Source organism: Rhamphochromis sp. 'chilingali' (genome assembly GCF_963969265.1).
Source record: "Rhamphochromis sp. 'chilingali' genome assembly, chromosome: 11".
In the NCBI taxonomy this organism is placed as follows: domain Eukaryota; kingdom Metazoa; phylum Chordata; class Actinopteri; order Cichliformes; family Cichlidae; genus Rhamphochromis; species Rhamphochromis sp. 'chilingali'.
This window is the reverse complement of record NC_137938.1, coordinates 14316731-14337822: the sequence shown is the minus strand read 5'-3', so window position 1 is coordinate 14337822 and position 21092 is coordinate 14316731. Positions and strand designations below refer to the sequence as shown.

Below are 21092 nucleotides of genomic sequence, written 5' to 3'. Positions count from 1 at the left end.
GGCTGTGGAAGTGTTGATATAAGAGATTTCTATTTGCAAATTAAGCCGGACACAAATACTCATTACCGAGGCTTTAGTGAAGCCTTTCCTGAAATGAATATTGATCCTTTTTTTAATTTACCCCCACCCCCTCCTTCCCCCCCATGCAGTTGTTTTGTACAGTATAGATTTTAAACACATTGGACATGAAAGGACATCTCCACAGCACAGCCTGGAATTTATGCCTTAAAGCACTGAACTAGTAGAAAGAGTAAAGCCACTTGAACGTGAACTCCTCTGGTGTTTAATGCAGAATCTACGAACAAGTGATGCATTTAGAAGAACATCTATAATTCAAAACTAATAAACTCAAACCTCATCAGTGGTTGCTCTGTAGATCCTGTCTCTGACATAGTTGTACTGAGAGACATCGGTCAGGCTCAGGAGGTCGTACGTACAACCAGCACATGATGCTTTCATCTCTCTGCAGTGAATCAAGGCATCCTCCCATGTCTTGTTCTCATTCACCACCACCAGGTTGTCAACAAAACAAAAAGGGTTAAACTTTTCAGAGCAAGCATAGCCTACCCAGCCTCCGATAAAAGCATGCAAAGAGCCACAGTCTGCAGTGAGTGGCTGTCCTGGTGCCCAGTTTCTGTAGCTAGATGCTAAACTACCCGTCCAGTTCCAGGTCTTGCCTCCCACTCGATACAGTCCAATCCAGCCCCGTTTGTCAACATCACCTGAGTTTACCTGGGTGACAGTGGCTAGGTAACCATAGTTTTCCATACAGCACTTTACAGCATCATACCAACCGAGCATAACAGTGTGATACTGGATTACATCACCTCGGGAACAGTAGACATTATTGATACTTGAACATTGTGCACTGTACCACATGAGGTCATCTCCTACAACTGCACAGTAGTCCTGCTGTGCAGAGGCCCATTTGCTGGTATGTGAGAGGTCATCACCTGAGACACCTTCACCTGTTCTGAAATCAACACAACAATCATCTCAAAATCAGCATAAACAGACATGGATATTGACATAAAGGTCATTTCAAAATTGACACTGACCTTAGATTTATAGACTTCCAGAATGAGTCATCTTCAGGATCTCTGAGCAGACCAATCCAAGTGTTTGGGATATTCCTTTGGACCAAAAATGGTATAATAACTTTCATATTTATCATCTCCAAAGTAGCCAAGTCAACATAATGTGTCTGGCAGAATAGTCTTGCTTGTGTCCAGTTCCTTTTCCCAATAAAAATTTGTGTGTCACGTTCAATGTTTCCTTGTAAGCCACAGGCAGCCGTTAGTACGAGGCAAAGTGCCAGTTCAAAGTTGCTTTTCCCCATATCTGCTCCTGTTTGGACAACAAGCCACACAGATCAGTTTTCAGAGATTGTATTTGCTGTCAAGTCAGTTTATGATGTGATCCGTGGCTGCTGAACAGCAATCACCCTGCTTTTATAGCAACCAGCTATGTGATCAGTGCCACCTACACACACCTCAACATCCAGCTTACCAATAGGAACTCTGCACAATTTCAAATACATTTCAAATGGCCCTGTTGTTGTACTCTCCTGTTGTCACCTTTGACTTTGTTCTTAAAGATGCTCTCCTACTCTACTGTGACACTACATGTTTTATTTTATATTTGTTGAAATAGTTTGGGAAAACTCTTCCTTACTCTCTAATTGGGAAACTAATTGCATCTGTTTGAGAATGTCTAATTTCTTTCTTAATAAGTGTGCAATCCAGTTAACTCCCACTACTACTAATAAGTGAGGTTTTAACAACAGCTCAATCATATTCAGTCTTGTATGGAGCTTGAAACAGAGTTAATCTTAGTTCAATCTTAACCCTGTATCCCTAGCATTACCCACTGCTAAAACCCCCACCAAATCTGGTATATATTTATACGATATTTGCATGAATGGGGGTCTTTGCTTCTTTCAAGCAGTTACAAAGGAAATAGGGATTGCAAAGTAACATCTTATCCCTGCTACCTGCAGGTAACGTCAGGTATAAATTAATTTTGAGACTATAATAGAGAGTAGCATGTAGAAAAATATGTTAAAATCCCACCTGACGCTCTCTTGTCTGCAGGCGCCTCCTCTTCTGCTAAGCGGGAAAATTACTTTGGAGAATGTATTCCAGACGACATTTGGGAGAACTGCCTTGAAAACATACAAGAACGCTTTCCATTGTCTCATTCAGTTTAAATTCATTCCCAGGCTTCATTATATTGTCAGGGGATGTAGCTCAGTGGTAAAGCACATGCTTTGCATGTCTGAGGTCCTGGGTTCAATCCCCACCATCTCCAGGTTTTTATACCATCAAGCTTCTGAGCTACAGCTCAAAACTTCTACTGAATTTCCTGGAGGAATCCACCCGAGGGATTAATAAAGTTTCATCTAATGTAATCTACTCCGAGTTGCTGTATAATATGTATCGAAATGTGTCCAGAGTTTTTGACTATCCCACAAAATCCAGCTTTTTTTTGGCTGAGATATGTACCCCAATGTATGCGGTCACTAAGAAACTGTTTAGACCAGAACCTTTTTTTTGCTCACTCATGGTGTTTCTGAGACTTTCAGAAACGTTTTCTGTCATATTGTCTTTTAGCAGGCAATAAATAAATAGATAATAAATAGACTGCCCACTCAACCTGACAAATACACTCCATCTAAAAAAGATAAGACACGCTGGGGATGACAAGAGATGTACCTGGAAAGACTGCTGAGTGAGTGAGATTCTACATTGGACTTATTTGTGGATGTGAGAAGGATTTTTATTTTCTTTCTTTTCTGCCTCCACATCAATCTTTCCCTAAAGTTTTCATAAAATGTAGGTGTGTCTAACAAAGGATCAGACGTTTCTTTCTACTAGAAAAACCATGACAGTAAAAGTGGCCTGATCTCATTTGCTCCTTATGTAAGAAAATGGGAATCGTAAAAAAACAAATTTTAAGTAAGCACATAAAGTGGACCCAAATGCAGCCATGTGTGGTGGAGTAAAAGGCTCTGATGCTCTGTGTTTTAAAGCCCCAAAGAGATTTTCTACATTCAAATCCAGCCAGTCTCTGGGCTTAGTTGGCAAATTAAGGTTAGGTAAATGTCTGAATTTGAATCTTATTCAATATGACAGGCTACTGACCTCTGTCTCTTTCACGAGTCTTAGTTATTGGTCCAAATGACTGAAGTGCAGAAGAAGATGATGAAATGATAAAAGAAGATATCAGCAGAAGGCAAAAGAGCAAAGGACTTTCAAACTGGATCTGTTAAAATAAAACCTTTGGTATGGTCGGCCGTTCTGAAATATTTAACTGACTCAGGATAATGAGCCAAACATGTGAAGGGAAAATCCATCAGTTATCATCATAAAGCTTCATAATTCATAATGTGGATCAGCTGTGGACTGCCTTTCTTAATTTTGAATATAAACAGAGAAGAGAAGAGAGTACAGTCTAATACTCTAAAACCATCTGCATTGTTGAAGCCGGATTGATATAAAAGTTCACTTTAACTAGAACCAAGACTGCAAATGAAAGTGATGTGCAGTTATAGGTAGAAAAATCAGATTTTATACAACAATTTGTATTTGTTGTATAAAAATGTGGAATTTTTCATAGATTCAACTAAAGAAATGGGAGCAGATGTTGCGCCGGATATTGTGATGTCTAATCGCATTACTGACTCGTGGTTGCAGGGACAATTCATCCGGGTGTCTTGTTCTAAAGTGAATACAAGAAGGTCTGACCAGCACAACATTATAGAAGGAAAAAAAATCTGATGGTAAACTTCCTACAGACTACAGAAGAAAATCAAGCCTACATCTACAACAAATGTCATAGACATAGACATCCAGATATCTCATTAAACACAACGAAAGGCCGTATCAAACGTAGTTTTTTATCTAACTTATCTTCTTAGGCTTTTCTGGGCCTGGATTCTACAAAAAACATGGTCATAGAATGATTTTTTGATATATTGATTAGGAGTTAGAGCACCTAACCTGCTCCTCTAATAACTAATGACCCAAGATTACATAGTGACCCACAGAGCGAATCAAACAGCTCAATATGGAGAAAAAAAATCAGTAAGGGCTGGATTAAAGTGCACTCAGCTTTTATTTTTAACATCAGTGTGTCTCATGAAAAGTGTGAGCAGCTGCAGCAAGATATATGTAAAGAAACATACAAATATATTTAATATATGAAAAAATTAAAGTAGAATGCATAGACGGCAAATAACCACATACACACAAAGCATAAAGAGTGATACACCCTGAGCTGTAAAAACTTAAAGCAACTCTGCTCTGTGCTGTCTTTATGGAAAAAGCAACATATAAATATAGATGCTCACTTCATTCAATAAACTCCAGTACATCAACATCTACAGTGTACTTTTAATTTATTAGCATATGCAAATTATGTTGACTAAGAGTTTTTATTCACAGTCATTCTTTGATGATCAGCTTTTCCTCAGAGTAAGTGCTTCCCTCAAGTGGACAAACTGACCTACTGTTAAAAGCACATGTAGTTCCTGCATTAGTGAGCAGCCCATTGTCAGGCTGAAAGCCTTCAAAAGCAGGCATAAATGGAGCAGAGAGAGAAAAATGTCAGTGCCATGTAGTAAAACATGGCACCGACTGGCTACAATGCACCGTCATTTCTTTCCTTTTCCTTCCACCTGGAGCTGAGATGAAAACATGTTTACAGATTCAAAATCATCAAGTGATACTAAATTACTTGTAATCACAATTTCAAGTTTAAGTGGCCTAAATCACATCGTCCTTTCAATAAGTAATCAGAATTGGTACAGGTGATTTTTGCGTCGTTGCACTGCATAAATGTGGAATTATAATATTTCCAAAATAAAACAGCTATAAAATACCAGTGTTGTTTTTCAAGCTAAGAGAACGACTTATTTAGATGTAAATGAGCTCATTGCTCTTTGTCTGCCTGATTTTTCTTTTCTCTACACACATACATACACTAATTTTAAGTAAGTAAGCAAGATTTATTTGGCTTGTGGTCACGAATAATTTAAAGCGTGAGAAGAAATTATTCAAAGCATCTAAATTGAACAGATCAAAGTGTAGGAACAGATTGTCTCGTCATATCTATGAGCACTTTCAGTAAAAGTATTGATTTTAAACATTTGCAACAGCATTATCTCCAGACCTTGGCTCAGTCCAGCTCTCACTTTAGCTAGCCTGGTAACAAAATAGAAACAGTTTGTGTATCTATTTTCAGTCTGTCACATCCTGACTTGATTTCTTCTTTTGTTCCGTTGATACAATAGTGATCATATCATCTTCGGTTTCTTCCCCACCTAAAAGCACAGACACATTGTATATTAATTGTCAGGCTATTTATTCTTCTCAGTCATTTCTTGTGCTAATAAATTTATCCATCACTCACCGAAGCATTCCTGGAAGGACTCAGATTTGACCAGGAAGGTGTATAACAAAGCTGCCACTAACAGGACGCCAAAGAATCCTCCAACAATACAGCCAATGAGAAGGACATTGGTTGCACCAGTATCTAGGCATAAAGTAAAAATAAAAACAACATGAGTGCAAAACAGGACACCGCCATGTAAAGGAAACTTTACATGCTGTCTCAACTACACAGGCTTTTCGTGGTCTCTGCAGATTGAGCCAGCCTTGTTGCATCGTGTTTAAGAGAGGTCTCACCTTTCAGAGGGTATCATTCTTTTTCTCCTTATCAGAGGAGAAAAAGATCACTATATCTAAGATTATAACTGTATCTGGATCCTATGTATCCAAGTCATGCCATGAACAGATATGATGAAGAAGGCTTTCAGTTTTAAGGCATTCCTCAGAGATGAGCACCTCCCTGTAGTTTGTGTGCTTAGAAATGTCCAAAAATCTCAATGCCCATATATGGATGAGCTGGATGATGTAACCAGAGCAGCCCTAGTCTCGGCAAAGTAAATACATTAGAAATTAGACTTGCACCTGATTATGTACTGTGTGTGTGTGTGTATTTAACTGAAAAGGCTGAAAAGACGCATTGCTTATTACACTTTCAGTTTGTCATAAGGTGCGTCCTGCTTCGAGGTAGGTAAAACTATATGCTCTCTATCTCCTCTTTTCTGCCTCACTCAGTCCTCTACTTCCTGGAGAGATTGAAAATGAACACTGACAAAAAAACAAACAAACCACTCAATAAAAAGCTAAAGGGTTAAAATGACTGCACATTAATGAAATGCTGCCAAATTGAAGTTAAGAATCTCATATTGAAGAAACAATTTGAGTTTTAGTGGTTTATCTGCAAAAAAATGATCACTTAAACTTGTTGCCATAAGATGTAAAAGCTGCAATGCCCATTGTCTGTGGAAAGTCACTAAGCTCAGGGTGTCCTCTTGACAGTACAGCAGGACTCCATAGACTGCAAACATTTTGTTGGGCACAGTGGTCTCAGACTTAGTGTCCCCCACAGAGAACTGACAGGTCTTAGTGTGTAATGTTGAGGTCCTACAATTAAGAGAGAAAACCCAAAAGTCAGATGATCCCCTCTGAGAAAGAACTAGGAGATGATGTTATTTCTCCTTTTAACCCCCTTTTAATGGTAAGAAACTACGGGAAACGCTCAAAGTGGGGCAACCATCTGATTAAACTGCAACTACTGAAAGGTACAAATAAAGCGACTTGGACCTGAACCCAAGAGACTACTGGATTGAATTAAACTGAAGACATGCAACGTTAGGCAATGCACTTAGTTTTACTGTATTTCAATACTTCACCATAAACATGCAGGACGGCAGAGAGCGCTCTCGGGTTGCTCAGCTGCTGACAAACTACTCTTGTGCCGTTGTGGGGCAAGGCAGTTCCCAGGAGGGTCCACGTAGCCAGCGACTCTCCATTCTTCATTTCACAACGTCCATAGACAGCCTGAGGATGGAGAAAGAGGAGAGAAAGGAGACTGAATAAGGGATTCAAAAGTGCTTCAAAAGAAGACGTTTTCATAGGGTGATTGATGGTGGTCAATTTACAATGTCAACACAATCTTAACACACGTAAGACGATGATACTATAAAATGATCCTGGGTCGTTTGATGGGGATGAGTTGAAAATGCACCATAGTGCAAACATGTTAAACTCATGATTGAATGTCCTTATAATGACCACTTACAATGAAAAAAATGAATATGCAGACACGCTTAGAATATATAAATCCACGGCACAGTGAGGGCTGCTGTAACCTTATTGTAAATGTGACTTGGTTCTACTTTGGTTTCCTAGAAAAGCTTTGTCATATTTGTTCCTCGATGTGCACATCCTGTTTCTGCTTCTTCAGAAAGACTCCCTGTAATCTAATAGCAGCTGTTTCCTGTCAGAAAACAACAGTCACATGGTCACTCCCCCCTCCCCTCCCTCACCTGGGGGATGTCTTCCACGTGGCCACCGGGGCAGGTGAGGCTGTAGTTGTGATTACTCCCATACAAGGTAAACGTGAGGTTCGGATGCGCTTCGGGCACGCCACAGTGAAACACTGCAGGCTCTCCCACACCCACTGAGATGTTAGATGGCTGTGTGCTGTACTTGAGAGCACCGGTGCTTGGAGCTTTGGTAGTGGTGCTAGCAGTACTCAAAGTTGTGTTTTGAGCTGGAGCAGTGATTGGGTGATCAATGCATGCGCGTGAGAGAGAGAGAGAAGGAAGAAAAATGATCAGGTAAAAAGTAAAAAGTTGCAATTTAACAAATGCACTGCTAACCCAAATATATCAGCAATTTATATTTGGTAAAACTAAAGAGTAAAAAAATTCTTATAGAAAGTAAATAACATCAAAGTTATTTCACAAAATAAATACAAAACAAATATCCAAATACAGAGTCACACCTCCTCTCCTAAATGTATATCTAGCCTAATGACTGGAATGAAATGGATGGAAAGATTTGCGACGATGGAATGAGGAAGCGTGAGAGAGGAATGTCTCAGTGACTGCAAAGTATATTTTGGAAGTCATGGATGTGGTTGGTTTACCTGAGGAAGGTGTGCTGATCTGGAGCACAGTCAGAAACAAGCACATCAGAGGAAGCGCCCTTCTGCTCCTCATTTCTCCGTCCATATTTTCTTCACTATAGTTCCAGTTAGTAACCTGCAAACAACAAAAACTTCATAAACCATGAAAGAAGTTCAGTGAATGCAAAACCAGGTTATACGGGTGCCTGTGTGCGGGAGTGTGTAGATAACCAGTTATTTATGCAACCATTCTTTTCATGGGTGTAGTGCAGCAGTAGATGAACACTGTTCTAGAATTAGATATAGCAAACTGAGAGTGTTGACAACAACATAGTTTTAAAAATACTATAAATTAAACATACATGCAATCTAACATGCTGCTCTATGTCACCTGAGCAAATGACTTACTTTTTTCATTTTAGAAAACATATGAATTTCAAATGAAATTACTTACACTGAGCACAAAACGAACTGGAATTTCCCAACCAGCTCTACAGAAAGCTTCCTTATTTGAAGATTGTTTGACGGTGCCTCTTTAAAAAGAAAATCCTATTTATTGCACAGATGTGGTGGAGACCGGCCGCTGTGACGAACATCTGCGCCCACTGTCCATAACAGTGTCACTGTCCTCACACTTCTTACCCTTCGCTGCTTCACTTCTTTCTGCCTATCTCCATCCGCTCGCTTCAGAAGTTCAGGACAACAGGGCGCTTTTAGGAATGTGGAGAACTTCCTTATGTGCAAGCTGGATTGATGAAAACAAGTAACAAACAGGTTATGCAGGCCCAGCCTGAACCGATTATAGCTGGGTCAGACGTCAGGTTCGCGCACGCGCACACACACACAAACAAATGTCTTAAACCTGTCTTCTTTGTTCACCCTTCAATCAGTGATGCTTCTCTTTGAATGGTTTAAAAAAGGCACAAGGGACAAAGTTCATGGTAAATGATCGTGACCTGCCAGAAATGCCTTCCTTCTGTTAGAGGGTTTTCTTCATTTTTACATTTTGGTGTTTGGCTGGATGGAAAAAATAATCGAGGGGCATTTGTTTTCAAAGTTGTCATATTTTCATTACGAAGTGAGAGTAATAACAGAAATGGAAGTTGAACTAGTGAAACACAAGTTCCCCATCTGCCAGCTTATAAAAAAAATCTTGAAAAAAGTGAATAATAAGTTACAAATAAATGAATATTTGCTGTAATTTATTTATGAATGGGTTTCACAAATGTTATTAAATTAGTTTAAGGCCAAAATAAAACCATTCTGTCTTCTGTTTTGTTGTTTTTTCACCTGACTTTAAATTGTCACATTTTTGGCAATGAGTCATAACGGAGGATGGGTGAGAGACCGCTGAGCCCTCCCACTGTCTGAATCTCAAGTTCATGCAGAGGTCTCAATGCAACTCTACAGAGCAGAATGCAGAAATGTGTAGCTGGCGTCTACTGTATCAGCTACAGTAGACGCCAAGACTTCAAAGCTGTGTGGAAATATTGCGCATTGATGTGGAGATGATGATCGCAGTGCTGCTGCTCCTGACTGTGAAGTCAGGTAAGAAGATTATTTATCAATTGAGTTTTAAGATAACATAAAAGCTTGGAATGGAATAAAACTTCTTTTGATTGCAATTCTAGACTTTTTTTTTTAAGTATACTTAGTAATTATCTGTTATGTCTACACTGCATGGGGCTGCTTTTACTTTGTAAGAGCCAAAGAGTGAATGTGGAACATGAGGATAGAAAATAACACAGTTGTTAAGATGACTGTACCTGCTGAAGCAATGATGCATCAAACAGGAATAAATAAAAAGATGAGACAATGAGTAGAGGGATTATATTATTCTGAAAGCAGGTACTTTCCAAGATTCAAATTTTTACAACCAACCATCTTTTTTTCTTCAAAGTTTCACTTTGATGTTTTGGACTTTCAGTTGCTAATGTGTAGCAGTGGAAGACTTAAATGCTGAAACAGTTAAAATGCTGTTTAACTGTTTCAGGATGTGTGATTTTCAGCGACTGCAGACACTCAAATACAAAAAAGTACTCAGTGGGATTTTCCTCTTTGAAAGTTAAAAGGCAACAAATGAGCAAGAAAAAACATTGATGAGGATGAGAACAGCAATATTATTCTCCTTAAATTTTATCGGAACCGATTGTAATCCATCAAATATGAAAAGCTTGGTAGAGAGCTGCCAGAAGAATATTATCTGATAGCAATTAGACAGTCACGTCACAAAAAAGAAACACACCCAACCTCTACTTGCTCTCTTAAAGGAACCTACTTACTTTCCTATTCTGTACCCAAAACACGTACCCAGTTTTCACTGTGGCAGTTCACATGCACATTTGAAAGTATTTGCATTACACGCACTGCTGGCAATCATGTAATCGGGTAATTTCCCCTGATTAACTGACTGTTTTAGTATCTGTCAGGTCAATGTTTGGTTATTTGTTTCAGTCTGAAAAGCCAAACCAAAATGATGACAACAAAAAGCTGCAGTTAGTGGAGGCCGAATAAGAGTGAACAGCAGAGTGATCTTCACCTTCTTGTTGTTGCCTTGTTTTGACAACTTCACTTCCTCATTTTTTTGTAAGAAGTAAAAAACACACTGTTCAGCGGTTTACTTCAATTTCCCCTTTACGTCTTGTCTTTGAATTCTCCATAATAATAAAAGAAACTAACAAAATATGTTCTGTCGTGTTTCATCACCTGTCAGCAGGAACTGTGAGTGCTGCTCGGTCAGTGACATTTGAAAACCCAGATCTTTGTGCTATAAAGGGATCATCTGTGACTTTTAGGTGCGTATACAACTACACAGCTGGGGAAACTGTTAGAACGACTGGATGGTACAAGGGACGTTTGGAAAATGGTGTCTGGAAACGAGTTGAGCTTTCAGTCGACCTTCTGTCGTATCGCCATCGTTATGAATATCTTGGCGACCAGCAGCACAACTGCAGCCTGAAAGTTCATGACCTGCAGGTTAATGACACTGGATATTACTACTTCCACTTTGGCACGGATACGATAGGAATGCGTAGCAAAACTTCTGTGCATCTGACCGTCTCAGGTAAAGTGATTTTACATTAAACCTGCTCTCCAGACTTAATGTTTCCAGCCTCTTGTTCTTTTTAAAAAAAAAAAAATTTAACTGACCCACATCCAGAGATGAGAGCCACAGTGCAGCCGGAGAGAGTGAGAGCTGGAGAAAAGGTGACTCTTGAATGTGTGACATCGTGCCAACTTGGAAGCACACTCTGGTTCAAAGATGGACATCCAATGACAAAAACATTGTTGTGGGCGCAGGCAGAAGACACTGGGAAATATTCATGTACTGTCAAGGGGTATGAGTCAGTGCAATCACACCCTGCTGCTCTGGATGTTCAGTGTAAGTAGATGAAGATAATATTGATTCTTGCAAGCTGAGTTTTTACTCATACAACACAAAGTGCAACCAGTGACTTTGTTTAATGCAGATTCTCCACTGAACGTGTCTGCTGAGGTGAGTCAGGCTGGCCTCCTGTCAGTGGGCAGCAATGTGAATCTTACCTGCAACAGCGCTGCTAACCCTGAAGCAGATAGTTACACCTGGTACAGCTCCAGCTCCAGGCTTCAGGTGGCCTCGGGCCGGGTGCTGTCTCTTCCCTCTTTGGAGGTGTCCCACAGTGGAGTCTATCTCTGCAAGGCCGGGAACAGTCTCGGAGAAAGCAACTCGACGGCGGTCCTGCTGGAAGTGGAAGAAACAAAGAGTGAGTCTGTCAGGCGAGTGGGCATAACCTATTGTTCAAATGATGCAAATTATTAGTAGATATTTCATAAAATTGTTAAGAAATCCAATCTAGTGGCTCAAAAAAATGTGCATTTATTTTTACATTTTTGCAGAGGAAACTATGCAGGCTTGGTCATTTGTCATTTTCTCCTACTTTTCTTAACAGTTGATCGTGTTATCCTCCTTTTTGGTATTGGAGTCAAAGTGGTTTTGATGCTTTTCCTTACACTGATTATTATCTGGGTTCGGTAAGTGAATCATACCAACTACTCCTAATTTAGTAGCAGTTGGATGATTTTGAATGTTTTTGTGCTGTGTTTGCAAACGTCTCTCGTTTCCTTGTTAAAGGAAGGGGTGGTGTAATCCTGCTGGGGACAGTAAGGTGAGAAGGATGACACGTTGGACTCGGGTCTGTTTGAAATATTGATTCAAACTGATTATAACCGTCTCTCACAAAATGTCTAATGCTGTCCTTTTATGTTTCAGATGGACAGCAATGATTATGAAAATATGACAATGTGAAATGGGTAAAAATAACCCAGAAAACAAGAATCCACACATACTATTATCATTTGCTAAATGTTGTCAGTACAAAAGCAGCAGGCTTTAAAGCAAGTTTTAGAGATAGGAAACATTTTATGAAAGTTTGACCTTATTCAACCTTGAAGAAGAGATCAGAGGTCTAAAGTAACATGATATTTAGAATATCCATATACAGCAGGTAAAACTTGTATATAATATAATATAATATAATATAATATAATATAATATAATATAATATAATATAATATAATATAATATAATATAATATAATATAATATAATAGGGGCACGGTGGTTAGCACTGTTGCTGCACAGCAAGAAGGTACTGAGTTCAATTCCACCATCAGTCTTTCTGTGTAGAGTTTGCATGTTCTCTCCGTGTTTGCGTGGGTTCTCCCCGGGTACTCCGGCTTCCTCCCGCAGTCCAAAGACACGCTGTTAGTCGGGATAGGTTAATTGATTAATCTAAATTGCCCATAGGCGTGAATCTGAGTGCGAATGGTTGTCTGTGTTTCTATGTGTTAGCCCTGCGACAGACTGGCGACCTGTCCAGGGTGTACCCCGCCTCTCGCCCCATGACAGCTGGGATAGGCTCCAGCGCCCCCCGCGACCCTGGAAAGGATAAGCAGAAGCGAATGGATGGATAATATAATATTTAAGCATTGACTACGTCAACAAGTAAATATACTTCCAAAGGTGCTAAACTGATCAAATCCACACATTATGCAATATTTTGTGCAAAATCCTTTGTTGGTGACTACAGCTTCAAAATGCCTCCTATTTAAAGAGAAATTATTTGCATGCATTGCTCAGTCGTGATTCTTCCACACAAACAGTCCTGATGGTTCAGTGGACCCTTTCTGTGAACTCTGACCTTTAGTTCTTTCCATAGATTTTCACTTGGGTTCAGGTCAGCTGATTGGCTGGATCATTTTAGCAGCTTTATTTTCTTCCTCTGAAACCAACTGAGAGTTTCCTTTGCTGTGTGTTCGGGATCATTGTCTTGCTGAAACGTCCACCTTCATCTTCATCATCCTGGCAGCAGATACATTTTTTCATTCATCCTTCCTTCAGTTATATTAAACATGTTGGCATGGTGTTGTTGGGGAGATATATGTAGTGCCTTTTAAACATGGTGTGTTTTTTGGCATCTAAAGAGTTTTTCAATTTTGGCCTTGGCATTGCTTTCTAATTACTGATAGATTTCCTCTGGTGCCATGACTTTCCACATCTTTTTGCGTCTCCCTTTTTTCCTGGGTTCAATACTTTTTCCCTGTGTCATTTCCCATTATTACACCTAATTTGTGGACATCTGTGGTTTATTTCCCTTGCGTGTGTGGATTGGATGGGTTATTACTGACATCTGGTGAGAATTTCATGTCAATAGCACCTTTAGAAACACATTTACTTAGAAAATTGGTGACATGATAAATACTTATTTTACCTGCTGAATCAGTCCTTATGTGCCCAAATGTTGTTAATAAAAACAATGGTAATATAAATGTAGTTGTAAATAGCTCTATATAGCATTAGTTACTTTTACCTTGGAGGAGAGGTCAGCGGTCATGTGACATGAAATTTAAAATCTTCATACAGTGCTTTCTATACGTTGCCAATACGCACCACACTTGATGGTCTTATAGTCTCTAAGTTATAAGGATTTTTATCTTTGTCCAATAAATGATTAACTTGACCTAGACGACCTTGGTGGATGTAAGCCAAATTTTAATGGATCGTTAACGTGACCTCACTCTATGTTCCTACAAAGTTTTATCGGAATCAATTCAGATTTTTAGCTGACAGACAGAATGACAAGCACAGAAAACATAACAGGTTTATGCAGAAAGAAAGAAGAAGAAGAAAAAGCTGAGCTGCAAGGTTGCCTTCGTTAATACTGGGTCATTGTTCAATTTCACGGCGCAGGGAGGGAGAAAATATAAATGTTTAATTCAACAATTGAGGCCCACAAGCCTTAGTGTGAATAGGAATTCTCCTGGGTGAAACTGAGAGGACATGTGATCTCTTTAAGTCTTCCTTCACACCAGTGTGTTATGTTAGCCACATTGCTGATGTGTGGACATATGGCTTTCATTGGTTACAACACTTTCTGCTCCCCCTTGAGTTACAATAAGCATGTGCATTCTCTTCTGCTCACAGGTCACATGACACCATCGCTCTCATAGTCTTTTCTGTTGCTAGAACTGTGGTTAATGTTTTAAAATGTTCAATGTTAATTGTAACAGAAGCTTGGATAAATATTTGCTGCCATATAACTGTATAAAGATTATTGTGTAAAACTTGTTGCCTTTTGATCTGCTTCCGGCTCTTCTTTTTTTAACTATTTTTTTTTAATTTCCAAGTTCAGTTTGACTTTGAAAACGGTCCGAAGTCTGAGTTTTGTAAGTTTTGGTCCCACTGCAGTTTGCTGGATGCTTTTCAGTATAAATTTCAGCTCGTGAGCATTTAATGAAATTATAAGTTGGCACTGACAGCACAATACATGCTCTACAGATCACATGAAAACATAAAATGGCTGCAAAAATGTGTATTAAATGCAACTTGTTACAGCTAAGAGTCACATGTGCAAAACTGTCTCTTTGGATAGTTGTTAATGAAACACTTTATTGTTTATTAAAACAACTTTGCACGTCACACCTCACTTTAATATGGCAAATCAAACAAAAGCAAAATCCTAAAATAGTGCAGTTTTTAGATGTCTGGGTGTTAGAGTCACTGTCCTCTTGGTTTTCATCCTCTCCCACTTCTCCTCACGCTCTGCTCAGTATCTGCTGGAGGCTTATCGCTCTCAGGAGTTTACTCAAAGCCACACAAACAGGATCCAGTTGGACTTGCCAGCAGCACTTAATTGGGTTATCATCTTCGCAGTCATCATCACTGGCAGGCCTTCAGTAATAACTTCTTCAATGTTTTCTCTTTCTGGACATTGCTTGTACATTACCCGGTGCACTTTGTGCTGTGTGGTTACAACCCTGTGTCAGGAAGTGTTAGCGAGATCTCCGGATGTCGCCTGTAGTCGTGTTATGCAATGAACCGTGGAGGATATTTAAATTCAAATCTGTTACGGCAACACTCCAACAAACTGAAGCGAATAACATAAAATAATAAAATAAAATACAAATAAAATAAACTTAAAAACAGTAATAAATAAATTTGAGGTCATATGAAGGGGTGACATTTGTTTCCTAGCTTCTTTCTTTTGGAATAAAACCTTTTCTTAGAGATGCATCACTTCATCCTCGACTCAGTACTAGGCTTAATCCTAAAGAAGAAATGCATTTAAACTAATGGAAAACAAGCGGGTGAAATACATTCTGACGGTGCTCCATTGTTCGCTTATTTCTGAAAAGGAAACGAAAGCTCAGGTCAGTGCTTTGAAATCTGTCGCATCCTGCTTGCTTGAATGAACATTGATGTTTATCACATGAGCTGCACACGCTCACAGCTGGTGAGAACTGGTGCCAAAATTTGATTACCACCTTAGACTTCAGCCATAGTGTAATAATCATTTAAAGTTAATGTGATGTGGTCTTACTTTGGGGAAAGTGATGTTAGTAACCACACAGGAGGAGCTGAAGAAAAATATTTGCTCTGTGTGTGTGTGTTAGAGAAATGTACAGATCTGTTGTTGGTGCATGTGCTGCACTGTGGGTAAGATTCTAGGTAGAATAAAGCCTGATTTCACTGACTCTTTAAGGCTCTGACGCAGTTGCAGTGAGCACATATGACTGACGTCTGGATGACTTCTGTCTCCTGAAAGCAAAAAGAACAAAACATTTTAAGAATAAAGACATTGTCACTGCAATCTAAAGTCACTTTTCATGTTATATAATGAACTAAATTCATTAATTCATCCTTTCAGTCATATTTAAACCTACTGTTTAACTATTTTGGTTCCTTAAATGATCAAAGTTAGTAACCAATCAATCTACCTCAGAGATTTAATTAGACTCAACTAGACTTCTAAAAAGGTATTTGATATATGAAATTAAAATTAACAGCAATCATTATATACTGTATATTCAAACTTCGGGCCATAACATTTTTATGCATCGGTGATGACTCAGCAGACAATATTTTTTAAAAATATATGATTATATAAGAGAGACCCAAGTCTTGAAAATGAAAATGTGCACATATTTAACTACATCATGTTCAGTGTTATAGTTACAGTACTATGTAGAAACGCTCTGATATATGGAATTAAAATTTCACAGGACTCATTATATAAATTCAAACTTTCTATCATAAAATTTTTATCCAAATCTGAGATGGTCGAGCAGAAATCTCGTGTTGATTTGAGATAGAATGACCCAAGATAATTGATTGATTTATCTTTTTGGTCATATTTAAACCTAACCTTTAAGTAATAACTCATTTGCTTAAATGATCCACGCCAGTAACCAATGACTCTGACTTAAGCAATGACCACTCTCATTTGATTTTAATGAAATTACTTTACACATATTGTGCACGAGGCCAGCTACAGGGACTGTGAAGTGAATTATGATGAAAGTTACTGGTTGTAAACAAACAAAGGCCCACCTTATGACACAGATGGCTATGACAACAATAACCAGAAGGATTCCAATGAACACTCCAGCAATCACCCCTTTTCTTTTTCCAGAGAGGGGTGGGATCACAGCTGCAGTTGACAACAAAATACACATTAGTAACACTTAATGTTTGAAAAAAATGGATATAATGATATTGTGGTGGTAAAGTTTGGCTTTATGTGATGTTTGACACTGTAGGCAGGGAAAGGTCTTAATATTATATTAAGACCTGCCTCTTCATACACCTACCTCTGGAGGCTCTGGGCGTTATACTGAAAGTCTGAGATCCATGTCTGTTTCGTGCCACACAGCAGTGCTGCCCAGATTCCTCAGTGGTGATGTTGGCACTGCTGGATGTCTGGCTGCTTCCTGTGGTTGTAGCTACAGTTCGTCTGCCTTGATGAAAGCTTTTGTCTGCGTCACTGAGACATGCTGCACCCTGGTACCAGATGTATGTGTGCACGGGCGGGTTAGCATCACTGCTGCAGGTCAGAGTCATGGGGAGCTCGTAATCTAGCTGTCCAGCAGGTGACACTGAGACGGTTGTGTTTCGAGGAGCATCTAGAAGGAGGCATTAGAGATAAGTTAAATCTTCAAGTGAGTTTGATTCAATTCAAATCAGTTTTATTTATATAACACCAAATCACAATAACAGTTCTTCAAGGCACTTTATATTGTAAAGTAAAGGCCCTACAATAATACTGAGGAAACAGAGGAAATAAAAACTCTGTAAGAGCACTGCTTGTATCCCTGTTACAAAAGGTTAACCCAGGCTTAATGCGGAAGTTTCTTACTTTTAGAATTTCTCTAGAAAGAGTTCAAATGCTTCGTCAGCAGCACATATTTTAAGCTTGAAAATTTTCTTTCTGCTCTTTGGAGTTCTGTGTGTCAAAACAAGCTTAATAAATAAACAGATGAATGACCTTGTATATAAATGTTGATCTGATTTTTACATTTATAACAAAAGCTTGACTTACACTGCACATCAACTGGTAGTATGGTTGAGTTATGCACTTTGGCTCCAGTTTGCATCTGACAGTAGTAGCTGCCAGAGTCATCTGATTTAACTTCAGTAATATTCCACACCTGTCCAGTGTGTGTTACGCTGTTACTTGTGCTCTTGTGCCAAGTCACATTGGCCTGTGACTCTGCAGGGCTGCAGCAGGCCAAACGTAAGGTTGCACCCTCTGTGATGCCCCTGGATGGATTTGCTAAGGCAGTGACTGCACTGGGGGAGTCTGAAGGGAAAAAAAACAGAAACAGACAAAGCACATATGTGGTGAGATTATTATTTCATATATTCAAATGGAAAAAACAATCATGAATTACAAAAAGCTAAAAGTCAACAACTTTTAAAACACTATCCTAATAGTTAACTAGTTCATTTTTGTTAATGAGGACAGTATTCAAGGAACAAGCTCTGCAGCTGAAAAACAAAGCCAAAGTAAAAAAAACAACAACAAAACAGTTCCTCTAACGGTAACTGGAGGCTGACTCTAAAAGTGAGTCAGCCTCCATAGGTGCACATGTAAAAATGCGCAAATAGAGCAGAAGGAAGTACACTTACAGCCTGGTGTCTGTAGTCTTTAGGTACCCGTCCAACAATGCAACAACCAAAATACCACATTTGAGGCTAAAAAAAGTGGTTGGTAAGCCAATGGGTGGAGTGATTTATATACCATTTGTACATGCCTATTTTCTATTTAAAGGTAGGAGGAAACCACTATGAATGCTTTCTATTCCATTGTTTTTTGGGCCATATCACTATTACATGTGATAGTATGTATGTACTATTTAATTTCTTTATAGATCCACAGAAGACCACCAGTTTTAAAGGACAGGACTCTGATGCTCTCATATGCATGCAGAACCAGACAAGCTATACCAAGACATAGAGCTGAGAGGCTCATATTAAAGCACACACACAGGGAATGTGTTTAAATTTAATGCTAAACACTATTATTCCACAGTGTCTTAACATAATCATATAGCTATTTGCTGTCATTTCTCACACCAGCTTTATGTAAGACAGACAAACTCAACTCGATTGCCTCTCAACAGGTTATAATATCTTTTTCTCCCAAGCTCTGCAAATACTAACCCGTCTTTAATGTTTAGCTCTAAGAGTAATTTGACTACAACCTCAAAAGCATCAAAGGTTATGAAACAGAGTCTTACATCAAGATTACTTAAACCCAACAAGTCGTCGGTTTCACTTCAGCTTCTCATAAATAGCACAAAATGTCAGACAAAGGGTTGCACAAAGGAAACTGTTACTGAATATTGCAATGGTGCTAGAAAAAGCAACGAGCTTTGCTAAGCAGTCATTTAAGAAATACAGTAAGGTAAACTGTAAACGCTGCTAGCTTTAGGTTATTGGACAGTAAATGCTGGTCTCTGACTGCGCTGTGTTTCTGACAACAGGGAATCACACTCAGATCCATTCATCAAGAAAACAAAATAAGAAACAGAGCAAACAGAGATATATTCTGTGACAAGGAAGTTGAGCAACTTACAGAGAAGTTTTTTTTTAATCTTACTTACAGAGAAGTTGACCAATACATAGCAAAAGAAAGAGAAAGACAGACAAAACCACAATGCACATAGAAAATAATAAGAAGGGATGTGTGGTTTGTCTTTAATGGTTTGCCAGGTCATACTGATGTGACTCATCCAGGGTATAAAATGATCACGACAACAGGAGGAAACTCATAAAAATAGATATAAAATAAGGTATCTTTTCTTGCGTACTTTGCAAATCTATAAAAGCTTTTGAATGATGGGGGGACGATGCGTTTGCTGATTGCACACCATCATTGTTAACGATGAGAATGATATTTTTACTCATTTAAGGTTCACACCTGCCACCAGGAGCTGTACGCCGGCCTGCTCTGGCATCTTCTCTGTGGAGTGGTTGGTGATGAGGTAAAACACGTAGGTCCCGCTGTCTGACTGCCTTAGATCAGTAATCCTCAGAGAGCAGACCTTGCTTCCTGGTTCTCCCAGGTACTGCACCCTGTTCTGGTAGGATAGATCTGGGAAGATGTGATCGCTGTGGTACACATATCTAACACAGACAGAGGGACAAGAAGACAGACTTAGACACCTGTGCTCTTTACTTCCACCCTCGTGTGTGTTTCTGTGACTTCAACACATCATTGTTACCTTGCCGTAATACACCGGGTGTCTTCAAGGCACCACATCTCAGACAAAACCATGTACTTTTGTCCTCCTTCACCTCCTCCACCCTAACAGATACACAGAGCTTTTTAAATCAGTGGATACTGTAAAGTGGAAAATTCTAGATTAACTTGACTGTATCTGTTCAAACCACACCCAAAACATCACCTGTAAGCTTAGCATAAAAACTAATTTTGGCTAGTTTTTATCAAAGAACTGACACTTGTTTTTATTCTGACTGCAGTTTTTAGCTCTTAATGCACAGTATAACTGCTAACAATGCCTTCTTTATTGAAATACCTGAGCAGAGGGCCACCCCTCTTCCCTGGTTTCATTGGAGGTCTGCGGGTAGTCATAGGAACACGGGATTTCTATGGAAGAACCAATCACAGCACAGATGGGACCAGATGGGAGATGAACTGACCAATCACCAGCAAGAATACCTGTAATACCAACAAAAAAAACCCCTAAATTCTAACCATCACTGTCTTTGCGTGAAGCTCGGATCCCAGCATGACTGCTGCAGCGCTTTTATATATGTACCTACCTTTAAGAGAGAGTGTGACCAAGAGCCAGCAGTTCTGAGCCATGCCTCCATGCATCTTTTGCCTTCTTTGCTGTCTGTTTAGCTGTGGTGCTCTGATCCTCCCAACCTTCTTTGGCTTCACTCTCACCCTGTCTAACAAGGCGTCCTCTTCTAGTCTTTGGGTAATTCAGTGCAGTTGTAAGTGTAAGTCAAATGTCAAATTCCCTTTTATACTATCTGCCAACGAGGAACTAGGACCGTGACTAGGCTTTCATGTCAGTAAAGAGAACTTGGTGTGTGTTTGTGTGAGAGAGAGGGTGCCGGCTGGTGGATACTGCATGCATCTGCTGACTCAGATTGAGGTCAACAAGTTCAATATAATATACAAAATAACAGCTGACAGTGTTTGTCTCAGTGAGCTTGTGTTTATATGTCGGTGCGTTGAGCTGCGGCAGGTCTGTAGGGGTCCCGAGAGAGCCCTCGCGCGCGGTTTGTCCACTCAGAAACGTGTGCTGACGTCACTCGTG

General features: G+C 39.4%; 2 protein-coding genes across 2 annotated transcripts; both read right to left on the bottom strand.

Annotated features, from left to right (window-relative positions):
• Positions 1 to 4099: 4099 nt before the first annotated feature.
• On the bottom strand, positions 4100 to 8689 carry LOC308405467 (uncharacterized protein). The gene is made up of 6 exons (XM_080896140.1): positions 8435 to 8689; positions 8002 to 8116; positions 7397 to 7623; positions 6761 to 6908; positions 5413 to 5535; positions 4100 to 5323 (listed from the first exon to the last, which is right to left on the bottom strand). Exons 2-6 carry the CDS (start codon positions 8084 to 8086, stop codon positions 5241 to 5243), a joined length of 666 nt encoding a protein of 221 aa, XP_080752266.1. The 5' UTR covers positions 8087 to 8116; positions 8435 to 8689; the 3' UTR covers positions 4100 to 5240.
• A 6257-nt stretch (positions 8690 to 14946) lies between these two features.
• On the bottom strand, positions 14947 to 20969 carry LOC308405330 (lachesin). Its single transcript, XM_080895877.1, has 9 exons — positions 20587 to 20969; positions 20340 to 20410; positions 20025 to 20107; positions 19721 to 19926; positions 17837 to 18097; positions 17109 to 17420; positions 16849 to 16948; positions 15993 to 16056; positions 14947 to 15645 (listed from the first exon to the last, which is right to left on the bottom strand). Exons 1-8 carry the CDS (start codon positions 20639 to 20641, stop codon positions 15996 to 15998), a joined length of 1149 nt encoding a protein of 382 aa, XP_080752003.1. The 5' UTR covers positions 20642 to 20969; the 3' UTR covers positions 14947 to 15645; positions 15993 to 15995.
• Positions 20970 to 21092: the final 123 nt, after the last annotated feature.

Bases quoted from the DNA above. Each gene is read 5' to 3' on its own strand.
- LOC308405467 (XM_080896140.1), bottom strand. From the start codon at position 8,086: ATGGACGGAGAAATGAGGAGCAGAAGGGCGCTTCCTCTGATGTGCTTG. The intron at 7,624-8,001 runs GTAAACCAACCA...TCACTGCTCCAG, and splicing joins GATCAGCACACCTTCCTCAG to CTCAAAACACAACTTTGAGT. The intron at 6,909-7,396 runs GTGAGGGAGGGG...CTCCATCCTCAG, and splicing joins ACGTGGAAGACATCCCCCAG to GCTGTCTATGGACGTTGTGA.
- LOC308405330 (XM_080895877.1), bottom strand. From the start codon at position 20,641: ATGCATGGAGGCATGGCTCAGAACTGCTGGCTCTTGGTCACACTCTCT. The intron at 17,421-17,836 runs GTAAGTCAAGCT...GCCTCCTTCTAG, and splicing joins ACTACCAGTTGATGTGCAGT to ATGCTCCTCGAAACACAACC. The intron at 16,949-17,108 runs GTAGGTGTATGA...TGTCAACTGCAG, and splicing joins AACGCCCAGAGCCTCCAGAG to CTGTGATCCCACCCCTCTCT.